This window comes from Ochlerotatus camptorhynchus, unplaced genomic scaffold (assembly GCF_037179485.1).
Source record: "Ochlerotatus camptorhynchus isolate MF236.1 unplaced genomic scaffold, CSIRO-AGI_Acam_v1.1 ptg000099l, whole genome shotgun sequence".
NCBI lineage: Eukaryota > Metazoa > Arthropoda > Insecta > Diptera > Culicidae > Ochlerotatus > Ochlerotatus camptorhynchus.
Window position 1 is genome coordinate 817264 of NW_027040589.1, and position 23413 is coordinate 840676.

Genomic DNA, 23413 nt, shown 5'->3' on the forward strand with positions numbered 1-23413 from the left:
CCTCAATGAACACCTTGTGGAGGGTGGCTCGCAACATGCGTAACCGCTCATCTTTCAATGAGAGTGAAGAATACTCCAACCGATGGATATTCGATTTCGCTAAAAAGGTCTGTCCGGACTCAGTTCCAGCACAAAATATTCTTCGAGAAGCGTCTCCTAGCGGCGGCTCTCTGGATAGACCATTCTCAATGCTGGATTTCTCTATGGCTCTTCTTTCATCGAACAACTCCTCACCGGGAAGCGATATGATTAAATTCAATCTTCTGAAAAATCTCCCAGATATCGCTAAAAGACGCTTGCTAGATTTATTCAATTCCTTGCTAGAAAACAACATTGTACCGCCTGAATGGAGACAGGTCAAAGTAATAGCCATTAAAAAACCTGGCAAATCAGCGTCTGACCATAACTCATACCGTCCGATTGCTATGCTTTCGTGCATTAGGAAATTGTTGGAGAAAATGATCCTTCGGAGACTCGATCACTGGGTCGAATCAAATAACTTGCTATCAAATACACAGTTTGGGTTCCGCAAGAGCAAAGGAACAAACGATTGTCTAGCGCTGCTTTCCACAGATATTCAACTGGCCTTTGCACACAAGGAGCAATTGGCTTCAGTATTCTTGGACATTAAGGGGGCTTTTGATTCAGTTTCCATTGAAATTCTGTCAGACAATCTACACAGATGTGGACTTTCTGGAATTTTAAATAATTTCTTGTACAATTTGTTGTCAGAAAAGCAAATGAACTTTTCCCTTGGACAACTGACAACTTCCAGAATTAGCTACATGGGCCTGCCCCAAGGCTCATGTCTCAGCCCTCTTCTTTATAACTTTTACGTCAAAGATATCGACAACTGTTTGGCAGAACAATGCACGCTAAGACAACTTGCAGATGACGGTGTGGTTTCCGTAAGAGGTCCACATGCCGTGGACTTGCAAGGACCATTGCAAAATTCCTTAGATAACTTGTCTTCTTGGGCTATGAATCTAGGGATCGAATTCTCGCCGCAGAAAACTGAACTGGTAGTGTTTACTCGAAAGCGGTACCCAGCCCAAATGCAGCTTAATCTTTTGGGCAGAAACATTACCCAATCATTGTCTTTCAAGTACCTTGGGGTCTGGTTTGATTCAAAGTGCACTTGGAATGCCCATATTACGTATTTGAAGCAAAAATGTCAGCAGAGGATCAACTTTCTCCGTTCAATTTGCGGCACATGGTGGGGTGCTCATCCGGGAGACCTCATAACGCTTTATAAAACAACTATTCTCTCTGTTCTAGAGTACGGCTCTTTCTGCTTTCTCTCGGCAAGAAAAAGTCACCTAATAAAATTGGAACGAATTCAATATCGTTGTCTGCGTATTGCTCTAGGCTGTATGCACTCAACGCATAACATGAGTCTCGAGGTTCTGGCAGGAGTAACACCCCTCCAGAACCGTTTCTGGGAGCTCTCTCTCAGAATACTAATCAAATGCGGAGTGACGAACACACTTATAATTGAAAATTTTGAAGAAATTCTTGGGCTGAACACGCATTCTCGATTTATGAGAATCTACCACCACTACATATCATCAGATATGTGTCTTCCTTGTTATACTCCAGACCGTGTTCACTTCACCAATCGCAGTTCCTCAATTGAATATGATCTGACCATGAAACAAGCAACTCATGGGATTCCCGATCAACTTCGACCTATTATTATTCCGCGTATTTTTACTGAAAAGTACCAACAAGTCAATTGCATGAAAAGATATTTTACAGACGGGTCCCGTCTCAATGGATCCACTGGCTTCGGTGTCTTCAATGAAAACTCTAGCGCCTTCCGCAAACTTCAGGAACCTTGTTCCGTTTTTGTTGCTGAGCTGGCAGCAATCAACTTCGCATTGGGGATGATTTCCAACATGCCCGCAGACCATTACTTCATCTTCTCGGATAGTCTCAGTTCCATTGAGGCTATTCGGTCGATGAAACCAAGTAGGCACTCATCTTATTTCCTTTCAAAGGTAAGGGAGCAGATGAGTGTACTGGTCGAAAGATCATATATGATTACCTTTGTATGGGTCCCCTCACATTGCTCAATCCCAGGCAATGAGAAGGCGGACTCTCTCGCAAAGGTGGGCGCGCAGGAAGGCGAATTGTATGACAGGCAAATTTCACACGATGAATTTTACCATTTAGTGCGTCAGAGTACCTTTTCGAGTTGGCAAACCGATTGGGACACTGGAAATCTTGGACGGTGGTTACATTCAATTATTCCTAATGTTTCTTCGAGAGCGTGGTTTAAAGGCTTGGGCTTAAGTCGTGACTTCATTCGCGTGATGAGTAGACTTATGTCCAACCACTACTCGCTAGATGCTCATCTCAATAGAATAAACCTCGTGGACAGCAACATCTGTCGGTGTGGAAACGGTTACGATGACATCGAACACGCAGTTTGGCAATGTACGGATAATGACGCCGCCAGAGAGCGACTTTTGAATACCCTCGAGGCCCAAGGAAGACAACCTTATGTTCCTATCAGAGACGTGTTGGCAACCCGTGATCTCTGCTATATGCAGTCCGTTTATGTCTTTCTTCAAATGTCTAGTATAAGAATTTAATTCCTTTTGTCTTTTGTCTCTCTTTATTAGTTTTTGTTTGTCTTGTCCCCCGTCTCGATGAGTCTCATCGTCGCCCACTGGTCACCCACCATAGCCGGTCGAACTCCGGACGAAGCTAGAACAGCACTACCGTTCATACTGGCGACAACGCTCTGATGAGACAACGAAACCCTACCCCAAGCTCCTCCCCTGATCCTATCCTTCGAAAATGTACCCTTCTAACCTCGAGTAAGCCGCGAGTAATCGGCCCAACTCCTACTAGACATAGAATTAAGTGAATCTTGTTACACACAGTGAACAATGAATTATCGGCTCCGTAAAGCTAACGCGATTGAGCCTTCCAAATAAACGAACTAGATAAAAAAAAAAAGTGAAATCCTCTCTAAAGTTTTAGACGGGTGTTGGAGACTTCGTTAGTTAGTTGGTTGGTTGGATATATGTATTTAAAAGATAAGTTGACCTAGAGCGTAGAACCAGGTTCTGGGAGTTGGAAGTTGATTTTAATATTGCAGGTGACAGCAATGGTAAAGTTTAAGATGGTTCTAGGGTTGATGTGAAGCTGATAGTAAATAATGATGTAGTTTTCGACTTTGTTAAAGTTGATATTCTTGATTAATTTAATGTATTTTATGTTACATTCATAGTGTTGTGACGAAAAAGTTTGGCTTACAGGTAATGTTTGAAGATAATAATTATATTTTAGCTCATTCCAGACTTGAAGTGGACGGTTGTTTGCTAAAGTTGATAAAGTTTACGAGAATGATGTGGGTTGAGATGGCAATGTTGAAGCTGACATCATTGTTTGAGTTAAGCATTGAATTAATAATGCTGTTGATGTTTATTTAGGTTGATGAGATTGATATCAATGCTAGAGTTGATTAAATTATTGAGGTTTTTGGCTTTATTGTTCATGATGTTGAAGTTAATGGTAATATAGAATCAAGTGTAGGTGTTGATTGTATCAAAATGGTCTACTCTTGATTGACGACAAATAAATAAATAAATAAATAAATAGATTGAAATAACTAAGTGGATGACGCAGTTGACATACATGGAAGTTATAAGCAATATTGAACTGATGGTAATAGTGATTGACTACAGCAATTGTTGCAATTGAAAGCAATTTTGAAGATGATTGTAGAAGCCAAGTTGATGTTTAAGTTGAAATTGCTGAAAAAAAGATGAAGTGAGGATGGCATTGAAGTTAAAGATAATTTAAATATAGAAGTTTGTATTGAATGATGTAGATGTTAACGATTGACATTGATAATGAAACAAAAATTAATGTATGTTGATGACATTGTTGAAGTTGATGGTAATTTTCAAATTGATAATGATTTAGATTATCGATGAGATAGTTAACTGGATTATTGAAATTGATGGCGATGTTGAAATTGAAATGTTGCTGTTGAAATGTTCAATATTTATAATGATGATATCGATTATGTTAATGAGAGTAATATTGTATGTTGCTGACACAGCTGAAGTTGAGGTCAATATTCAGATTTATGATTTTAATGTTGCAGGTGACAGAAATTTAAGATAATGAGAAACTCATGGTAAATAATGACGTAGCTTTTAGCTTTGTTAAAGCTGATATTCATGATTAAATTTGTGTATTTTTTTGAAATTCATAGTAAGAGTGATGTTGACGATAAAGTTGGGCTTACAGGTAATCTATCTATATATATAAAAATGAATTTCTGTCTGTCTGTCTGTCTGTCTGACCCTTATAGACTCGGAAACTACTGAACCGATTGGCGTGAAAATTTGTATACAGGGGTTTTTGGGGCCGTGGAAGGTTCTTATGATGCTTCGAAACCCCTCCCCCTTCTGTAAGGGGGGGCTCCCATACAAATGAAACAGAAATTTCTGCATAACTCGAGAACTAATCAAGCAAATGGAACCAAATTAGGCATGTGAGGGCGAGTGTAGGGGTATAAGGAGATAATCATAGGGGGTAGCCCCTTAGATAATAGGGGGGGGGGGCTACGTACAATATGAAAAATTAAGAAGCTGTCAGAAGTCAGCGATGAAATTAATGTGGGTATCTTGAATTTTATAGCAAAAAAAAAATAAAAAAATAAATGTACAGTTTGGTTGTGCATGCAAAAAAAAAGTAATAATTAAAAACTAAATAAGTTTGCATTTGTGTTCATAAGAGTAGAAGAGAAGAAGAATGTGGTGTATAGAGTTGGTGTGAAATAATAATGATTAAAAAAAAATGAAAATAAAGTCATTAATGAAACGCGTAATTTGAGTAAACCCAAGGGGTGGTCACTCTACACACTTAATTTGCGCCAACATTTTTCTCAGTGTACCTCAGTGTACCTCAGTGTGCCGCAGCTGTAGGTTCAGTGCCAAGAAGTCATTGAACTGACTTTTGTTTGCTTGTGAATAATGCCTTGCTTGGCAACCCGGTATTTTAACAGCTCTTGTTTTTGTATTGATTTTCAATGTTTTCAAAAACAAGTATCTTCGGCGGAAGGCCGACCCCACACAACGAACGTCAATAATTAGTCAACCAGCCCTTCTGGGAGCCGGCGGAGGAAACGGATTTGCACCGAATTTGTCACCGCCCGAGTATCATCCGTCGGAAAACTGGAGACCAACACCGGCCGGAACACACGTCGGACTGATGAAGGACGCACCGATAACCCGAAACGGAGCAGCCAACTTCATTCAACCGGCACAGCAACAAGGCGCAGTGATGATGGCCTACGGACTCGATAACAACACAGCCAACACCTATAAGCTGTTCAATTTGTATCGCCTGTATGGAAATGTCAGAATAAAGTTCCTGAAGACCAAAGAGGGTACCGCCATGGTCTAGATGGGAGACGCCATCGCAGACGAACGTACACCCTGCCGAACAATTACTTCCCAGGCCAGCACTATTCTCCACTTATTCAATACCCCACCCGTATGCCGTCCGATGCAGTGCTGCTGACTGCATTCACCACCAAGGACTGCCACCCGTCGCAAGTGCGAATGTTCCTGCTGAAATCGGAAAGTTCCTCCTTCGGATTGGTCGAGTTCCCGAGCGTAGCCCTGGTGGTGAACGCCATCATGAAGTGCAACCACAGCGCGATCGATCACAAATGCATAAAACTTCCGTTTATTATGAAGCTGTGCTTCTCCTCCTCCAAGAAGATGACCGGTGCGTGGAGCGTTAGCTTTCTTTTTCTGAAAAAAGAAAGGATTTTCCTTTTTCTGTGTAGTTAATGTTATGATTCGTAATTATAATTTCTTATTGTGTTAGTTAGAAGTGCAAAAAGGCAGAAGAGTACAAATAATTTGTTGAACTATTTGAGATTTTGCCAAGATGGTCCTCCAACATTATATGTTGGACGAAGGAACGGTTGGTGTTGCAGTAACCGCCATGGATGTATTCGAGCTGTTCGAATGGTATAGTTTTTGTTTGGTTGTTGACTTTCCGATTAAAACTCAAGCACTGCTTGTCGTGACCGGCCCGAGATTTCCAGCGTCGGCCACGGCTACACGAATTAGCGATGCAGCTCCCACGACTGCGGCTGCTTCCAATGCTGCTGCTGCTGTTCCTTCTGCTGGTCAGTCTCCTCTAAAATTCATAAAAAAGACGGACCAGCAGCAGCATTGCATTGGAAGCAGCCGCAGCCGTGGGAGCTGCATCGCTAGTTCGTGTAGCCATGGCCGGAAACCTCGGTCAGGTCAAGATACCGCTGTCAGCTGTTCTTCGTCTGGGAGGAAATGTGGATGCGACTGCCGTCACGGGTGTAACGATTTTGAGAATCCATGGCGAGACTTGGTGGAGATTCACGGTTGATTTGAAAATAATTTGATTATATTGTGGCAAAATCAATAACAAATTTTGACACATGCACACTGCGTAAGCGGAGAAAAAGTTCAGTGTTGCCAGTAACTTTAAAGATCATAAAGATTGTAACTATGGGTGCCAAACAGCGTCAATGACGACGCCCGGGTGTGCCCAAGTTTGATTTTGGCACACTGTGTAGAGTGACCAACCCCTTGAGTAAACCCAAATTAGCGTGAATGTGAATAAAATCTAACTATCATTGCTTTGTGAGGGCAAATCCCGAAACAGCTAGCGGTGCTGTGTAAAAGAGGGAACATTCTTTTGGTATAAATATGGGCTAACTAAGCTCGCAGAAGGCATTCTTGTGACGAACGTTGAAGGCGACGGACGAACAGCAGCAGCAACAGGAATAGCAGCAGTAGCAGTGGAAGCTTAGCAGCCGAGATTCGTGTAGCCGTGACCGAGGCTGGAAACCTCGGTCCGGTCACGACAGATACTATCTTCCGTCCCAAGCTAATCGATGCACCCCTCGAAACATAGGAAAATCCATGAACCCCCAATTTTATATGTTAAACTTTCATAGCGAATCAAAACAAACATTGTGTAGTACTAGAATTTTGACTAGAATGGAGTACGTTAATCGATTTGCTTGGGACCAATACACTAAGAAAATATCAAAGATTGTTTTTATGTGTCCTACACATGATTTTTTGCAATGTGATTAACCTAGGGGCATCCCACTCTAAACTTTGTATTTCTATCGATATACCTATTGATACCTGGGAATATTTATAAATACTTAAGAAACATCTAGCGATGGTTTGTTTGCTCGGTTGCTATAGTATTTAGACAAATTCATTGTTGTGCATTTGTCACTTTTTACCGCATCCTCGAAGTTTTCGCTTGATAATTGCCCAATATTTTTCGATCGGTCTGAACTCAGGGCAATTCGGAGGATTAATCTCTTTGGCAACGAAATTAACATTATTTGCAGCATACAATTCTAGTACCTCCTTAGAGTAGTGGCAACAATCAATACGAAACTAACGATTTTAAATTGGCTCACCACTTTAGTAGCCTATTAGTCCCAAGCAAACGATTAACGTACCCTATTCTAGTTGAAATTCTATTACTACACTATGTTTGTTTTGATTCGCTATGAAAGTTTGACAGATAACATCAGGGGTGTGTGGATTCATGCAGAACATGCAGGGGTGAGTGAAATAGCTTGGGACTGCTTGGGACCGTTGTTCTGGTACTGAGTGAGCCAAAAATAATAATGATTTTCTTCGGGACCCAGTGGTCTTAGAGTTACCTCTATGGTAGTGGCAGCTGGCTAGATCCGGCCAAAACATAACGTTGGTCTTGTGTTGCCGAATGAAGGGTAACATCCACTTTTTCAGACACTCTTTAATGTAAACCTTCGACGTCATTGTGTGAGATGTGATGAAAACCTTGGTTTTAAGGCCGCAACTGCAGATTCCTTGCCAAATCATTAGTTTCCGAGCAAACTTATCAGCCAAAACATATATACCTGGAAGGGACAACCCCACAACCAGTTGCCAGGTAAAATTTTCGTCCGGGAATTTGTGTATAATCCATTTTGACATATGTTTCGTCATCCATTAAAATACAGCCATCAAATTTCGTCAAAACTCGTTCGATTACTATACGCTTTTTGGCCACTAAATTTTGTTTCAGGGAGCGATTCGGATGTTTACTGGCACAACAAGACTTATATCCTTCTCTTGAAAGGATGTTACGCACGGTGGAAAAGTTGGAATCGTATTTCTTTGCCAAATCACGTATGGAGACACCTGGATTGGTTTTCACGTACCTCAACACATTTCTCCTCAGCTCTTTGTCCCTAGTGCCACTTTTATGATAGATGCGCTGTGCTCTATCCACACTCAGAGTATCCTTGTAACGTTTGATTACAAGACTCACCGTTGACTTTGGGAATTTTAACACTTTTGCAACCCACGAAGGGTTCTCTAGATGTTTGTGTACAATTAATTTTCTCTTCTCAAGTTCCATGATCCGTAATTTCGGGATAAGTCGATCAATCGAGAAAATCACCAATTTCTTTGTCAATAAAACATCAACAAATGCCTGTCAAACGTTTTTTGTTCGAACCACAAGGGGCGCGGTGGTGCATTCAGTGGTGGTTCGTCCAGATTTACTTTGAATCGAGCTTTATGTACAAAATTAAAAAATTGAGCGATGAGGAAGATCTGAGTTTCATACGACTGTTAGAAACAGTTGGGGAAAGCCCAATCTTTCGAATGGTGCAGCTTTAGGGTAGGTATGTCAATTTATGTTTCTTTTAATGTTATTCAACAAAGACACCGTGCCCATGTTCAGAGCTTACCTAATCGGGTTGGATGGTTTCGGGTTCATCCATTAGGAAGAGTCGGGTGGAATTTGCATTGCGCTCCAACTTCCAATAATGATGGTAAGAGAAAAAGGTTCAACTGTCCCACGATGACTCATTCGCATTTAATATGGCGGTTCAGGGTGAATGTGATTTAGTTCCACATTTTTAAAATTCCACTCTCCATCTGCTTCTCGTCCCAGCCAGGACCAATTTAGATAATTTGTCGATGTTACCCAAAGTTTCATATAGTGGAATAAACACGGTCATATTTCTTTCACTCGATTTTGCCACTCCAACCATATTTGTACCTACCACAAAGTTGTGTTCCATGCAGATGTATGTTCATGCAAGCACCCATGTGTGTATGTGTGGGTGTGTGGTGCCCGACCGTCATGCTGTGCATGAAGTGTGCATATTATTTTAATTTTTAATGAAGTGGAAGCAATTATAAAGTTTTTCAATCAAAATTATACACTCACCCTCACGAGTGCACATGTTTTGGCGGTTCGGGGATTTGGCGGGTGAATGTTGTTTTATTCTTCTCTCACAAAAAAAAAGTTTACCGGTGTATGCAGATTAGTATGTCGGTGGTAAGAATAACATTAAAAATTAGCGCTGGCTGACAGGTGCTCTCGTTCTACGTGACTTACCAAATGTGCTGTGATGATCATTATAACTTTATGCAAAGCCCTCTGTTGTTGGTGTTGATAAGTTTGTGCTCGAGTGAAGTCATTTTGGAATACTCTTTTGGTGTCCCACTACCTGCAGCTATCGCGAGCAACCAAATGTCTCCATTGTTTTCCATATTAAATGTATGGAAATGTACGCTATATGGTTATATCACTGAACTAAAAAAGCACTTTCCAAAGGTAAAGCATTCTTCTGTACTATGGGCAAGTGCTCAATTACGCTTGCTTTCAAACTGATCGAGTACTCAACTCAATTTCCATCAGACTGCAGACTTTGTTAAAGTTGGTGTTCAACATCAGGAAGGGAAATAGGTGTGTAGCTGAAAACCAGAACTGGTCTTTGGGCACTACAAGTGCAACAGCATTTCATGCTCATAAACTTTTCTTTTTGGAAGCTAGCAATGTCCATGCTGTAGATTGGTGCTAGTGTAGTTTTCAGATAGTTTAGTAGCAATCCAGCAATTTTATGTTAACTACATTGTTTCTAAGGTTAAAGCGTATTCCAGTTGAAACCTGGAACACAAGGAATCTTATATTATCTGAAATATATTTATTTTTTAATTCCTAATTGAGTTAATGTTGAAACAATTTGTTGATTAATAATTCAACTCACAATTATCGCCTAAATGAGTAAAACTTTAGACTGTAAATTTGGTAAATTTTCTCTTAAATTTTACAGATGGAAAATTTCCAAATTAACCTGCTATTCCACCAGAATTATTTCTGACAAACAAGGAATCAATTTTGACAAACACGTTTTCGAACATCGGACGCAACAGATGGATTTTCGAACATTTTAATTTATTTTCGAAGTGTCAAATTTAAGAGGAAATTCAGCGTTTAACCAACCGATGGAAACTAACGATTTAAAATTGGCTCACTACTTGACTAGCCTATTGGTCCCAAGCAAATCGATTAACGTACCCCATTCTAGTCGAAATTGTAGTACTACACTATGTTTGTTTTGATTTGCAATGAAAGTTTGACTATGTGTTTAAAGAGCCTAAATTTATAAAGAGGCGACATGTCAAAATTGGAACAATCGATTGTCTGTCAAAGTCATAGGAAAAATCATTCCAATCGAGCCTGTCAAATAGATAAGATGTCGTCTCTTTATAAATTCAGGCTCTTTAGACGTGTTGACAGAACGAGGGAAAAGCAACTAGTGGAAAAATATGCATTAACGAGGGATGCCCCGGTCGCAAATCGGTTGCTTGGGAATGTCCATGATAGAGGGTATAAGCATAGAGGTAACACTAAGACCAGAAGGTCCCGAAGAAACGAGCTCAACGTTTTGGCTCAGCTCTGGTACTATCTTCGGTCCCAAGCTAATCGATTCACCCCTCGAAACATAGGAAAATCCACTAACCCCACAATTTATCTGTCAAACTTTCATTGCAAATCAAAACAAACATAGTGTAGTACTACAATTTCGACTAGAATGGGGTACGTTAATCGATTTGCTTGGGACCAATAGGCTAGTCAAGAAGTGAGCCAATTTAAAATCGTTAGTTTCCATCGGTTGGTTAAACGCTGAATTTCCTCTTAAATTTGACACTTCGAAAATAAATTAAAATGTTCGAAAATCCATCTGTTGCGTCCGATGTTCGAAAACGTGTTTGTCAAAATTGATTCCTTGTTTGTGAGAAATAAGTCTGGTGGAAGAATCAAGAGATGCATTCGCAAAGTTGACATGAAGGCCGTACAACGCTCCTGTTCCGACATCAAACGGAAGCTTCGCCGAACACCCGATTACGGACCGTTTTCAAATGTTCACTAATTGTTTTTCAACAATGGACAATGTATCTTTAATTTCAATAAATCAGATCTTCTTCAAGTATGTTTGTCTTTTTTTGACAGCTTGAGCAAGAAATTCCAAAATTTTAGTTGCCACCCGTTATTCGGGTTGTATCCGTTGAGTCTCGCTGTTTCGAAGATGTAGTGTAATTCCTTAACCTTTCCTGTATCGCTGAGTGGAACATGTCTGCATCCGATGATCACGTGGGCGAAGGCGGTCATTTTCAGCTGGAACAAATGGTTTGATGTATAGGGGATAACTCTTTTGGTGCTTGTTGGTTTGCTGTAAGTTACTACCTAGGAGACATCAACGAGTAAACAGCGGAGTACCTGCTCCTACAGGAAATTAAATTTAAGATTACCTAGCTTCTAAGTGAAAATGTACCTGTGTTAATAAATATTCGGTAAAATGCGACGTTTTTCTTCAGTCGAGCATTAGTACAAGACACTGAAGAAGTCTGCACATTGTAGACGAAATACGCGTATCTGTCAAGGATAAGCAAATAAGGTAGTGGAATTAAATGGAAATTACTAATCCTTCTCTCTCTCTTTATACAGGTGTTCCACTAAGACGCCCACATTCATCAGGATCCAACGTGATCAAACCATTTGTGCAACCTAACCTTCATCAATCTTTATGTAGTAGGCCTAGATGTAGTAGGCCTTGCCTGACTGTCATAAGTTAGAGATAGATTCTTTATCCGACCACCAACCAAGATAGACTTATAGCGAATTCGTTTATTATTCAGTTCCAACCTGGATCGGGTATCAAGATTGGGTCAGCTTGTTTTCTGACAAACGTCAGTTTGCTCGTTTGTTTTTAAAACCTAGCTCAGGTTGAGGCTCACACTGACAAAAAGTTCGGTTTCGCACTGGGTTGGAACTGGTGTTAACCCCGATAATAAACGAATTCGCTATTAATAAATAGTAGCTCTTAACAACAGCTTGTTTTACTTGTTGGCCTTGGTAACGGATATAACAATTGGCGACGAGGAAAATTTTGGAAGCACCTCGAACCTCGAAGCAAGAAACCTCAAGCAAGAAAATGTCTGACGAGGATCTTCGGAACGCCATCCTGCAGCTAACGAATCTCATCACGAGGCAGCAGCAGCAGATTGAAAAGCTGGAAAATCGGGGAAATCCGACTGCTGGCAGTGAGAAGATTATTGAGTCCTTGGCAAGCGGGATCCAGGATTTCCAGTACGATCCGGACGGAGTAGTTTTCTTCGATGGCTGGTATGCGAGGTACGAGGATGTCTTTACAAAGGACGGCCAATCCCTGGATGACGCCGCTCGAGTGAGATTGCTTCTTCGCAAGTTAAGCACGCCTCTGCACGAGAAGTACGTCAACACCATTCTTCCCAAGCATCCCCGGGACTTCACCATGGATGAAACCGTCACGAAACTGAAGAAACTGTTCGGTCGACAGAAGTCGGTTTTTCATTCCCGTTACCAGTGCCTCCAGTATGCAAAAAGTGACGCGGATGACTTCACATCGTATGCTGCCATGGTGAACAAACACTGTGAAGCGTTTCAGCTGTCCAAGCTCACACCGGACCAATTCAAAGCTCTCCGTTTCGTCTGTGGACTCCAATCGCCACGGGATGCGGACATACGAGCTAGGTTGATCTCGAAATTGGAAGCCCACGAAACCGCAGCCAACGAATTGGGAGAAGCCACCAGCAAGGTAACCCTGGAGAACCTCGTGGAAGAATGCCATCGCGTGGCCAATCTCAAGCAGGACACATTGATGGTGGAGAACAAAGAAGCACGCAACGTCAACATTGTTTCTCGCAACCAGAATAATCCTGCCTCAAAAAGGAACCAAAAAGTGCCGAAAACGCCATGTTGGAAGTGTGGCGACCAGCACTATGTTCGTGAGTGTCCGTTCGCTTCGCACACCTGTTCCAGATGCAAGCAACAAGAACACAAGAAAGGTTATTGCAACAGCAACAAGAATGCGCCGTCGAAACCGTTCAAACAGGCCAAATCCAAAGAGAACGTGAAGACAAATAGCATCTACACGGTTCGCAACATCGGAAGCAAGCGGAAGTTCATCCCGGTCGAGCTCAATGGTGTAGCAGTCAAACTTCAACACGACTCGGCGTCCGACATCACCATAATCTCAGAAGAAACATGGATCAGCATCGGACAGCCACCCACTCAACCGACGGAAGAATCTGCAGTTACAGCTTCTGGTGGCAATCTCAACCTTCTCGCTGAGTTCCAGACCGAGATCACCATCAAGAATGTTACCAAGACTGGTCGCATTTTCATCTCAAGCAACGCTGAACTCAACGTTCTAGGATTCGAGACTATGGATCTGTTCGATTTGTGGTCTGTGCCGATAAGCAGCTTGGTCAACGTCGTACACCAACGTTCTGATCAGTTCACCAATCAACTCAAGCAATAGTTTCCGGAAGTTTTTCGAAGCACGCTGGGTAGATGCACAAAAGCGTAAGTGAAGTTGTACCTCAACGTATAATTTCTCCAGTTCAATTCTAGGACTGGGCAGCACCAATAGTCGTCGTACGCAAGTCGGACAATGTATCAGTCCGTGTATGTGGCGATTATTCGACGGGGCTGAACAACGCGCTAGAATATGACCATCATCCACTGCCTCATCCTGACGACCTCTTTGCGGAACTAGCTGGAGCACGTTACTTCACTCATCTCGATTTATCTGACGCTTACCTACAGGTCGAGGTCGAGGAGGAATCGCGAAAGCTACTCACGGTCAACACGCATCGTGGACTGTTCCAGTATAACCGACTACCCCGCGGAGTCAAGTCGGCACCCGGCGCTTTCCAGCGCATCATCGACAGCATGGTGGCCGGCATCCCTCGAGTCAAGCCGTATTTGGACGACATCCTCATCGCTGGTCGCACCAAGCAGGAAAACGATCGCAGTCTCTACGCTGTTCTCGAGCAGATCCGTGAGTATGGCTTTCACCTACGCCTCGAAAAATGTCGTTTCGCACTCTCCCATATCAAGTTTCTCGGACACATCGTGGATAAGGATGGTATTCGGCCTGACCCTTCAAAAACAGAAGCCATTTCCAAGATGCAGTCTCCGAAGGATGTCCAGCAACTCCGTTCCTACCTCGGTGCTGTCAACTACTATGGTAGATTCGTTAAGCAACTCAGGGCTCCTCTGGACAGCCTCCTCAAGAAAGATGCACGCTGGAACTGGACCAAGAATTGCCAGAAGTCTTTTGAGCAGCTCAAGGCCATTCTACTTTCCGACCTGCTGCTTACACACTACGACCCATCCAAGGAAATCGTTGTTGCAGCAGATGCATCGAAGTACGGCCTTGGCGCTGTCATCATGCATCGATTCCCGACCGGTGAAGTGAAGGCAATTGCGCACGCCTCGCGCTCACTGACCCCAGCATAGATGAACTACGGACAAGTGGAGAAGGAAGCATTGGCCCTGATATTCGCTGTCACCCGTTTCCACAAAATGCTGTATGGACGACACTTCCTCCTGCAAACCGATCATCAACCGCTACTCAAGGTTTTCGGCTCAAAGAAAGGTATTCCTGTTTACACAGCAAACCGTTTGCAGCGCTGGGCCTTTACACTTCTGCTGTACGATTTCGACATCCAACACGTTTCATCGACGAATTTTGGCTATGCAGATTTTCTATCCCGGCTAATGTCATCGCAGCATAGACCAGATGAGGATTACGTCATAGCCGCCGTGTGCGTCGAATCTGAAGCAAAAGCAGTTCTCGACGACACCATCAGCAACCTTCCAGTCACGCACCAGATGATTGTGGCTGAGACGCGAAAGGATCCAGTTCTTCAGCAAGTGGTGAATTTCCTTAACGAAGGTTGGCCAGCAAATGCGAAGCAAGTTGCTGATCCTGATGTCAAGAAGTTCTTCGCCAGACGAGATGGACTTCAAGTTGTCGACAACTGCGTTATGTTCGACGATCGAATCGTCGTCCCATCAAAGTTTCGAAAGCGGATCGTTCGTCAACTGCATCGTGGACACCCAGGAATGGACCGAATGAAGTCTCTGGCCCGAAGTTACATCTACTGGCCTAACGTTGACGACGATGTGGAGCAATTTGTCCGTCAGTGCACTGCATGTGCTGAAGCAGCGAAGTCCCCGACAAAAGCAACCTTGGAGTCATGGCCTCTTCCGGACAAGCCATGGCAACGTGTCCATATCGATTTTGCTGGTCCGATCCATGGATACTACTATTTCGTCATGGTAGATGCTTTCTCTAAGTGGCCCGAAGTTTTTCGCACTCAATCCGTTACCACAACTGCAACCCCGAATATGCTGCGTGAAACGTTTTCTCGTTACGGCAACCCAGACACATTGGTCTCAGACAACGGAACTCAATTCACCAGCGAGCAGTTTCAACAGTATTGCCGTGCAAATGGTTTCACCCATCTCCGCACTGCTCCCTACCACCCGCAGTCCAACGGCCAAGCGGAGCGATTCGTAGATTCACTCAAGCGTGGCCTCAAGAAGCTAGCCAAGGGGGAAGGATCAGCCACACTGGAGCACATGCAGACATTCCTTTCGGCGTATCGTTCAATCCCAAACCGAAACACACCGCAGTCGACGTCTCCAGCAGAAGCATTCCTGGGAAGACCAGTGCGCACCACTTTGGGCCTACTGAAGAAACCTGTTCCTGTAACTGAAGCTGTCAAGAACCACAAACAAAACGAACAGTTCAATTGGCGGCATGGAGCAGTCAAGCGCGAGTTTGAAGAAGATGACCTGGTCTACGTTGAACAGCATCGCAGAAACGCCAAGTCCTGGATTCCTGGTTGAGTCATCGAACGGAAAGGTTCCGTCAACTATATCGTTGCACTGGACATGAACGGGAGACCGAAGCTGGTGAGGTCGCATGTAAACCAAATGCGCCCTCGTCACACTTCTGATGATCCAGAGCAAGCGACGCAGCAACTACCATGGGAAATCCTGCTTGATGAAATTCAAGATGAAGCTGTACCGTTGGATCCAGAAGTGCCATTAAATCACGATGTCCCTATTCCTGTTGGTTCCGTATCACTCGAAGCTGATGGTCAAGTGGCAAGTACGTCTGGCGAAAATCTTTTTTCGACAATCGGTCATGAACCTGTTGCTCAAGATGGAGAACTTCAGTCCGCACAAAAGCCCGTGTCATCTGAAGCAGTTGGAGACTTTATTCGACGTACTGTACGAAAATCAAGAATTCCAAGATGGCTCTCTTCCTATGACATTTTCTAAAAAAGGGAGATGTAGTAGGCCTAGATGTAGTAGGCCTTGCCTGACTGTCATAAGTTAGACCTTATTGGGCACATTGAGATCGACGCCAGTAAGTTATTACGGCATATTGGACACGGAATGGAATAATGGACAAAACACGTCACAATGGATTGGATACCACGCTACAGGGCTGACGGTCATGCTATTCTACTCCCTTGAAATGGCGGGTGGGCTAATAGCAACAATCAATACGAAACTAACGATTTTAAATTGGCTCACCACTTTAGTAGCCTATTGGTCCCAAGCAAACGATTAACGTACCCTATTCTAGTTGAAATTCTATTACTACACTATGTTTGTTTTGATTCGCTATGAAAGTTTGACAGATAACATCAGGGGTGTGTGGATTCATGCAGAACATGCAGGGGTGAGTGAAATAGCTTGGGACTGCTTGGGACCGTTGTTCTGGTACTGAGTGAGCCAAAAATAATAATGATTTTCTTCGGGACCCAGTGGTCTTAGAGTTACCTCTATGCTAATAGTGCGGCTGCCCCGTTCTGGTAAAAGCTTGGCAGGCCTCCGTTCAAAACTTCAAAACTCGTCACCAATTGGTAGTTGGTGAGTAGTAAGCTCAGATGTAACAATCCTAACTTACGCCGATCGGGCTCTGAACACGGCCCCAATAACATTGAAGTCACCAACGAGGAACTCGTAGCAGTGGTGAAAGCATTGGAGGTGAAGAAAGTTCCCGGTCCTGATGGAATCCCCAACGTGGCGTTGAAAGCGGTAATCCAGGCGTCCCCATACATGTTCAAGATGGTGCTGCAGAAAGGCCAAGACGAGGGTTACTTCCCTGACATATGGGAGATACAGAAGCTAGTGTTACAAGTTGATAAAATGCACGAATAGTGAGCACGGATTGTCGGAGAGGTAGTTCAGATTCCGGAAAGGGAGATCAACGGTGGAGAAATTCGGACAGTGGTCGAGAGAGTCGAGAAGTCGTCCAAACTGACTATCTTTGTGAGATCCTGATGAGTTATTTCCAGAACCGGGCTCCATCCTTGGTCCGTCGCTTTGAAACGGGATGTACAACGCTGAAGCAGCCCAAAGGAGTTGAGATCGTTGGCTTTGCGGATGACGTCGTCTTGACGACCGAGGCGATCGCCATGATAGATAACTGGATGCAAGAAGCAATACTGCAGACAGCCCACCACAAAACGGAAGTGCTATTGGTCAGTAACTGTAAAGCGGTGCAGCGTGCAGAAATCACCGTCAGAAAGCACGCCTTAGCCTCGATGAGCGTGTTGAAATACCTGGGAGTAATGATCGAGGACCGACTAAACTTCAACAGCCACGTCGAATATGCCTGTGAGAACGCTTCGAAGGCCATCAACGCTAGAATTATGCCGAACAACGGTGGTCCCATCAGTAGCAAGAGGCGTCTTCTAGTCAGTGTGTCGTCGTCGATACTGGGTTGCAGCGCTGGAAACAAAGCAGAACCAAAGGAAACTGAACAGTACGCTCCGGCTCATGGCCGTACAGAACCATCTCGTCGTAAGCAGTATTTGTTATCGCCGGTGGTGGACAGCGAATGCTACATGCGAAGAGAAACCGGAAGAGTACGGAAAGTGGTGAGCGCGGAGTCGTTGGCTAAGTGGCAACAGGAGTGGAACACACGGAGAAGTCAGCTCCAAACTAACGCAGTTCCTGTCTGGCCACGGCTGCTTACATGCATCGGTTTGGACACGCAACGTCTCCCTTCTGTCCGAAGTGTCGCAACGTGGACGAAACGCCGGAGCATGTGAGTAATTACGCAGATTATGTCGGAGCTCAAGTGGTCTTCTAATTGGTTACTTACCTTGCCATTCAGCCTAAGGTCCGAGTGCCCCCATTCTAAAATTCCTCTTTTTAATCTTTATGAAATTCATTTCGTTTGGTGCACTGAGTTTGCTTTTAGAGTCGAATGAATTTATCAATATATCAAGAAGCTGAATGTTCCAATGAGGGCAAACTCTGCCATTTGAGCCATTAGGACTGTAGCGATCGGACACGGAATAAAGAACGATTAGTTACGAAATACTTAAAATCTTTATTTTTACTTTCAATAGAAAAAAAAACCACGTTCGCGCGTTGATAGCTGCGTAGCAAAGATTGACAGCTTGAGTTCTTTTTCTTCGACGACGACCCGATGGAAGCCAGGCTGACCAGTGTTGCCGGGCGATGCCACAGGGCCCCTCCAGTTACACCAAAAATCTTACGCGATGTCCAGATTGTGTAACTTTCGTACGATGATCATCTTGAGGATATTTCTGCAAATCCGGATTACAAGTGAAAGCCGCTTTTATTCGGTCGACTGAAATGCGCTGCTGTTTTCCAGAAATAAGTACGTCGAAGAACTTATCATCTCGTCTTATTACCTTGAATGGACCTTCATAAGGATGCTGCAACGGTCGCTTCACAGAATCCACTCGTACAAATACATGTGTACATGTTTTCAAATTGGCGTTGACAAAAACTTGTCGTTCTCCATGACGTTTAGTATCGTGCGGTTTTATATTGTCGAACGTACGGTGAAGCATTTGGGCAAACTCCGATCGGTCGATTTCTCCAGGTGCAGACTAAAAGAATTCACCAGGAATCCGTAAAGCCTGACCGTAAACCATATCCGCAACCGAGCACTGCAGGTCGTCCCTAAATGCCACCCTTAGTCCCAGAAGAATCATTGGAAGTTCGTCGTACCAATTCTAAGAGTTTACACACATTATCGATGCTTTCAATGTTCGGTGAAAACGTTCTACGATGCCGTTCGCTTGTGGGTGATAGGCATTCGTACGAATATGGTGAACACCTAACATTCGCGTTAACTCCCGAAAGAGATCGGACTCAAATTGCCGTCCCTGGTCGGTTGTCAGGTTTTCTGGGACTCCAAATCTTGCTATCCATGTTGAGTACAGTGCTTGAGCCACAGATGCTGCAGTCATATCGACAAGTGGAACCGCTTCGGGCCATCTGGTAAAACGGTCAATCATGGTCAGTAGGTAGCGGTATCCTTGTGACGGCGGCAAAGGACCAACCAGATCAATATGAAGGTGTTGGAAACGAGCCTTCGGTAGGTCAAATTTTCCCAACGGAGAGACGGTATGTCGATGCACCTTCGACCGTTGGCAGTCGACGCAGTGTTTGACAAACTCATTTATTTCACGGTTCATAGCTGGCCAAACGAATCGCTCGGAGATTAACTTCCTGCTGCCTCGTGCTCCTGGGTGAGATATTCCGTGTAGGCATTCCATGATGGTTCTCCGTTGAGTACTTGGAACGAAAGGTCGTGGTTTTCCGGTCGAGACGTCACAGTAGATCGGTTGAGAACAACCACTCATCCGTTTTGCTTCAAATTTCAGCGAAGTTAGATTTGGATTGCATCAACTGCTGAAGCTCCGCGTCGTTTTTCTGCTTTCGTCCGATTTCTTCATAGTCCACCGAAGTAGGCGCTAGTATACTCTCCACACGAGACAATGCATCGGCGACGTAATTTTCACTTCCACTGACATGTTGTATATCCGTAGTAAATTCCGAGATGAAACGTAGGTATCGTTCTTCATGCGGTAGCCGAGAGCTGGAATCGGTTGTTAGCGCGTATGTTAGTGGGCGATGGTCAGTGAAGATCGTGAAGTTGCGTCCTTCAAGGAAGTGCCGAAAATATTTCACAGACATTTTCATCGCAGTCAGTTCACGGCCAAAAGTAGAGTATTTCGTTTGGGACATCGAAAATTTTTCGGAATAAAATCCGAGTGGTTCCCAATTCTGACCATTTAGCTGCTGCAAGACAGCCCCCGCAGCAATATTTGAGGCATCGATCATCAGAGCTAATGGTTTCGACGAGTCAGGATAGTGAAGCAGTGCTGTCTCCGCTAATGATTTTTTACAACGCTCGAAGCTTGATGAAGCTGCATCTGTCCACTGTAGTTTACGTATGTCGTTTTTCCTGTTCCCGGGAATAAGCTTCTGCAACTCAGCTTGGATGTCGGATGCATGACGAACGAAGCGTTTGTAGCCGTTGGCGAGTGCCAGAAAGCGACGGAGTTCCTTGACTGTTGTCGGTTTCTCGTAGTCCATAATGGCTTGGACGCGTGACGGGAGCGGCCGCACTCCATCACTGCTGATCAGGTATCCTAAAAATTCCACTTCCTTTTGGGCAAACACGCTCTTACCCAAATTTAGAACGAGTCCGTGCTGGCGTAGGCGGTCAAACACTATGCGTAGATGCTCCTGGTGTTGAGCAAGGGATTCAGAAGCGATGCATATGTCATCTATAAAGACAACAATGAAATCAAGATCACCAAAGATTCGGTTCATGTAGCGCTGGAACGTCTGACTTGCGTTACATAACCCAAATTGCATGCGGGTGAACTCAAACAAGCCAAACGATGTGATGACCGCCGTTTTGGGAATGTCTGCTTCCTCCACCGCAACCTGATGATACGCTCGCTCCAGATCAAGAGTTGTGAAAACGGACTTACCATGAAGCGAATGCAGCAAATCGTGGATGTGCGGTACCGGATAACGGTCAGGTGTAGTGATATGATTTAAGCGACGGCAGTCACCAACGAAACGCCATTTCCCGTTCTTTTTCAGTACACAATGCAAAGGACTTGCCCAACTGCTACTCGATGGTCTGCATATTCCTAGGTCACACATAAGGCGAAACTCTTCCTTAGCAGCTTTAACTTTGTCCGGATGCATTCGTCGAACTTTAGACGCCACGGGTGGTCCACGAGTAACTATGTGATGGGTTACGTCACACTGCGTGACAGAACGAAGCGTCGATGGCAGAGTTATTTCCCGGTACTCCATTAACAAATCGTGGAACGGATGATCGGCACCAACAAGTGTTACACTGTGCAGAGCAGCAGTCATCATACCTCCAGAAGACTTCAATCCTGTCTGGCCATCTATCAGTTTTTGGTTTTTCAAATCGACGAGTATGCCGAAGTGCCTTAAAAAAATCAGCACCGATTATTGGCATCGTCACTTCAGCAACGAGGAAATTCCAGGTGAATCTTCGTCTCAATCCTAGGTCAACAGGAATAAATTTCGTTCCAAATGTCCGAATTCTACTTCCGTTGGCTGCGTGGAGCTGTTGTATAACGGTACCGTTCAATCGATCTCTCCTGGAGGCAGGCAATATTGTTACGTCCGATCCAGTGTCGATTAGAAAGCGTGTATTGTTCGTCCTGTCAAAAATTACCATTCGGCGACTTTCCGACACTCCGGCCACCACCGCCGATGATGGTGGGAGGATGCTAGTTTTTTTAGCTCCATGAACACGGTTCTCGGCACCGCTGAGCATCGTTTCCATATTTCCTATGGTACCAGCACAGTCCGGATCGTGATGACGAACGAGAACCACTTCGGTTTCGCGAAAACGAACGGCCTCGCTCAGGGTTGGGAGCCTTCAGGCGTCGGATTTCCGCTGTGAGAAGTTCGATCTGCTCTGCTAGCTTCCTTTCACCACTGTTGCTGTACGTTGGTTCGTTGTGCACCATGGCAACTGCGGAGGACTGACCGTTGGAGGCGTCGGTGATCTTGTCTGCCATTTCAGCCAACTTCTCGATGGTACCATCGTGGCATGTGAGAATTGGTCGAATGTTTGCCGGGAGGCGTTGAATGAAAATCATTTTGAGCAGATTGTTATCCACGCCCAAACCCGTCGACAACTCTCTCATCTTTGCTAACAGATGCGTTGGGCGCATATCGCCAAGATCGTGGGCCCCCAGCAGCTGTTCGAAGCGGCTTTCAGCAGACAGGGCGAAGCGAGCAATTAGGCGATCTTTCACTGTTTTGTATTTATTTTCCGCTGGAGGAGCAGCTACCAAATCGGCTATGTGACATATAACCGATTGATCCACTTTGGCCACGATGTGGTAAAACTTGGTTTCATCATTGACGATTTTCGCAAGGTGGAATTGCGCTTCCGATTGCGCAAACCACATAGCCGGATCAGTTTTCCAAAAATCCGGTAGTTTTACCGCGACAGATGCTGCTGCGTTGCTCCCGTTATCGTCCGGCATTTTAAGGTTAGTTTCGGCTTTGAGATCGAATATCGGCGAATAACCGTGAAATCGGACCGAAACTTTTAGATTCGCGACATCGCGGGTCACCAATGTAGCGATCGGACACGGAATAAAGAACGATTAGTTACGAAATACTTAAAATCTTTATTTTTACTTTCAATAGAAAAACAACCACGTTCGCGCGTTAAAAGCTGCGTAGCAAAGATTGACAGCTCGAGTTCTTTTTCTTCGACGACGACCCGATGGAAGCCAGGCTAACCAGTGTTGCCGGGCGATGCCACAGGACTCTTGTCCTTGATTTTCCCTGGACTTGATGAGCAATTCATGTTTTCAGCACTTGGGCTCGCGATCTTGACTCGGAACGTGTCTATTTGTAAATGCTATCCAACCGGGATCAAAGAGTTTATCATTCGCCCCTCAGTACTTGAATCAAGCCGGCGTCACTGACCCAACCCGATAACATTAATCGCAAAAAGTGCAGGAACTCAGCGATGAGTAAATTTGCCTCATGTTTTTCCAGGAAAAAAATCCCGAATATCTCAGTCTATTGGTACTACTTCTAGAATGAGTAAAATTTTCGTCAATTTTCCTCTTTCGCCAGCAGATTTTCGTCAATTTTCCTCTTTCACCGGCTGATTTATGATTTATAAACTGAACTCAAATTTGGGTTGATCTCATTGGCCATGTACCACTATTCTGGAAAGAGGATCTGTGGAAGGAAAATTCATCAGATAACAAAAACCCAACAAAAAAACGTAAGAATTCCCTTCGATGTAGGTAGCCCTAAATGAGAAATATAATACTTCAAGACCAACAATTGAAATGACCTCAACTCCATTTTGTAAACAAACCTTGTAAGGCCATTTTCTTGCGAA

General features: G+C 44.1%; 3 protein-coding genes and 1 pseudogene across 3 annotated transcripts in view; 3 read left to right on the forward strand and 1 right to left on the reverse strand.

Moving 5' to 3' along the window:
• Positions 1-23413, forward strand: part of LOC135698975 (uncharacterized) — a 298346-nt gene that overhangs the window by 161089 nt on the left and 113844 nt on the right. The gene's annotated exons all lie outside the window — the stretch shown is intronic.
• On the forward strand, positions 12302-14849 carry LOC135698938 (uncharacterized protein K02A2.6-like; annotated as a pseudogene).
• LOC135698939 (uncharacterized protein K02A2.6-like) lies at positions 14653-16050 on the forward strand. The gene has a single exon (XM_065219087.1). It carries the CDS (start codon positions 14653-14655, stop codon positions 16048-16050), a length of 1398 nt encoding a protein of 465 aa, XP_065075159.1.
• On the reverse strand, positions 21777-22535 carry LOC135698940 (uncharacterized). The gene has a single exon (XM_065219088.1). The coding sequence runs from the start codon at positions 22533-22535 to the stop codon at positions 21777-21779; it is 759 nt and encodes a 252-aa protein (XP_065075160.1).

What these genes read in the sequence shown, in the direction of transcription:
- LOC135698939 (XM_065219087.1), top strand. Translation starts at nt 14,653, where the DNA reads ATGAACTACGGACAAGTGGAGAAGGAAGCATTGGCCCTGATATTCGCT.
- LOC135698940 (XM_065219088.1), bottom strand. Translation starts at nt 22,535, where the DNA reads ATGCCGGACGATAACGGGAGCAACGCAGCAGCATCTGTCGCGGTAAAA.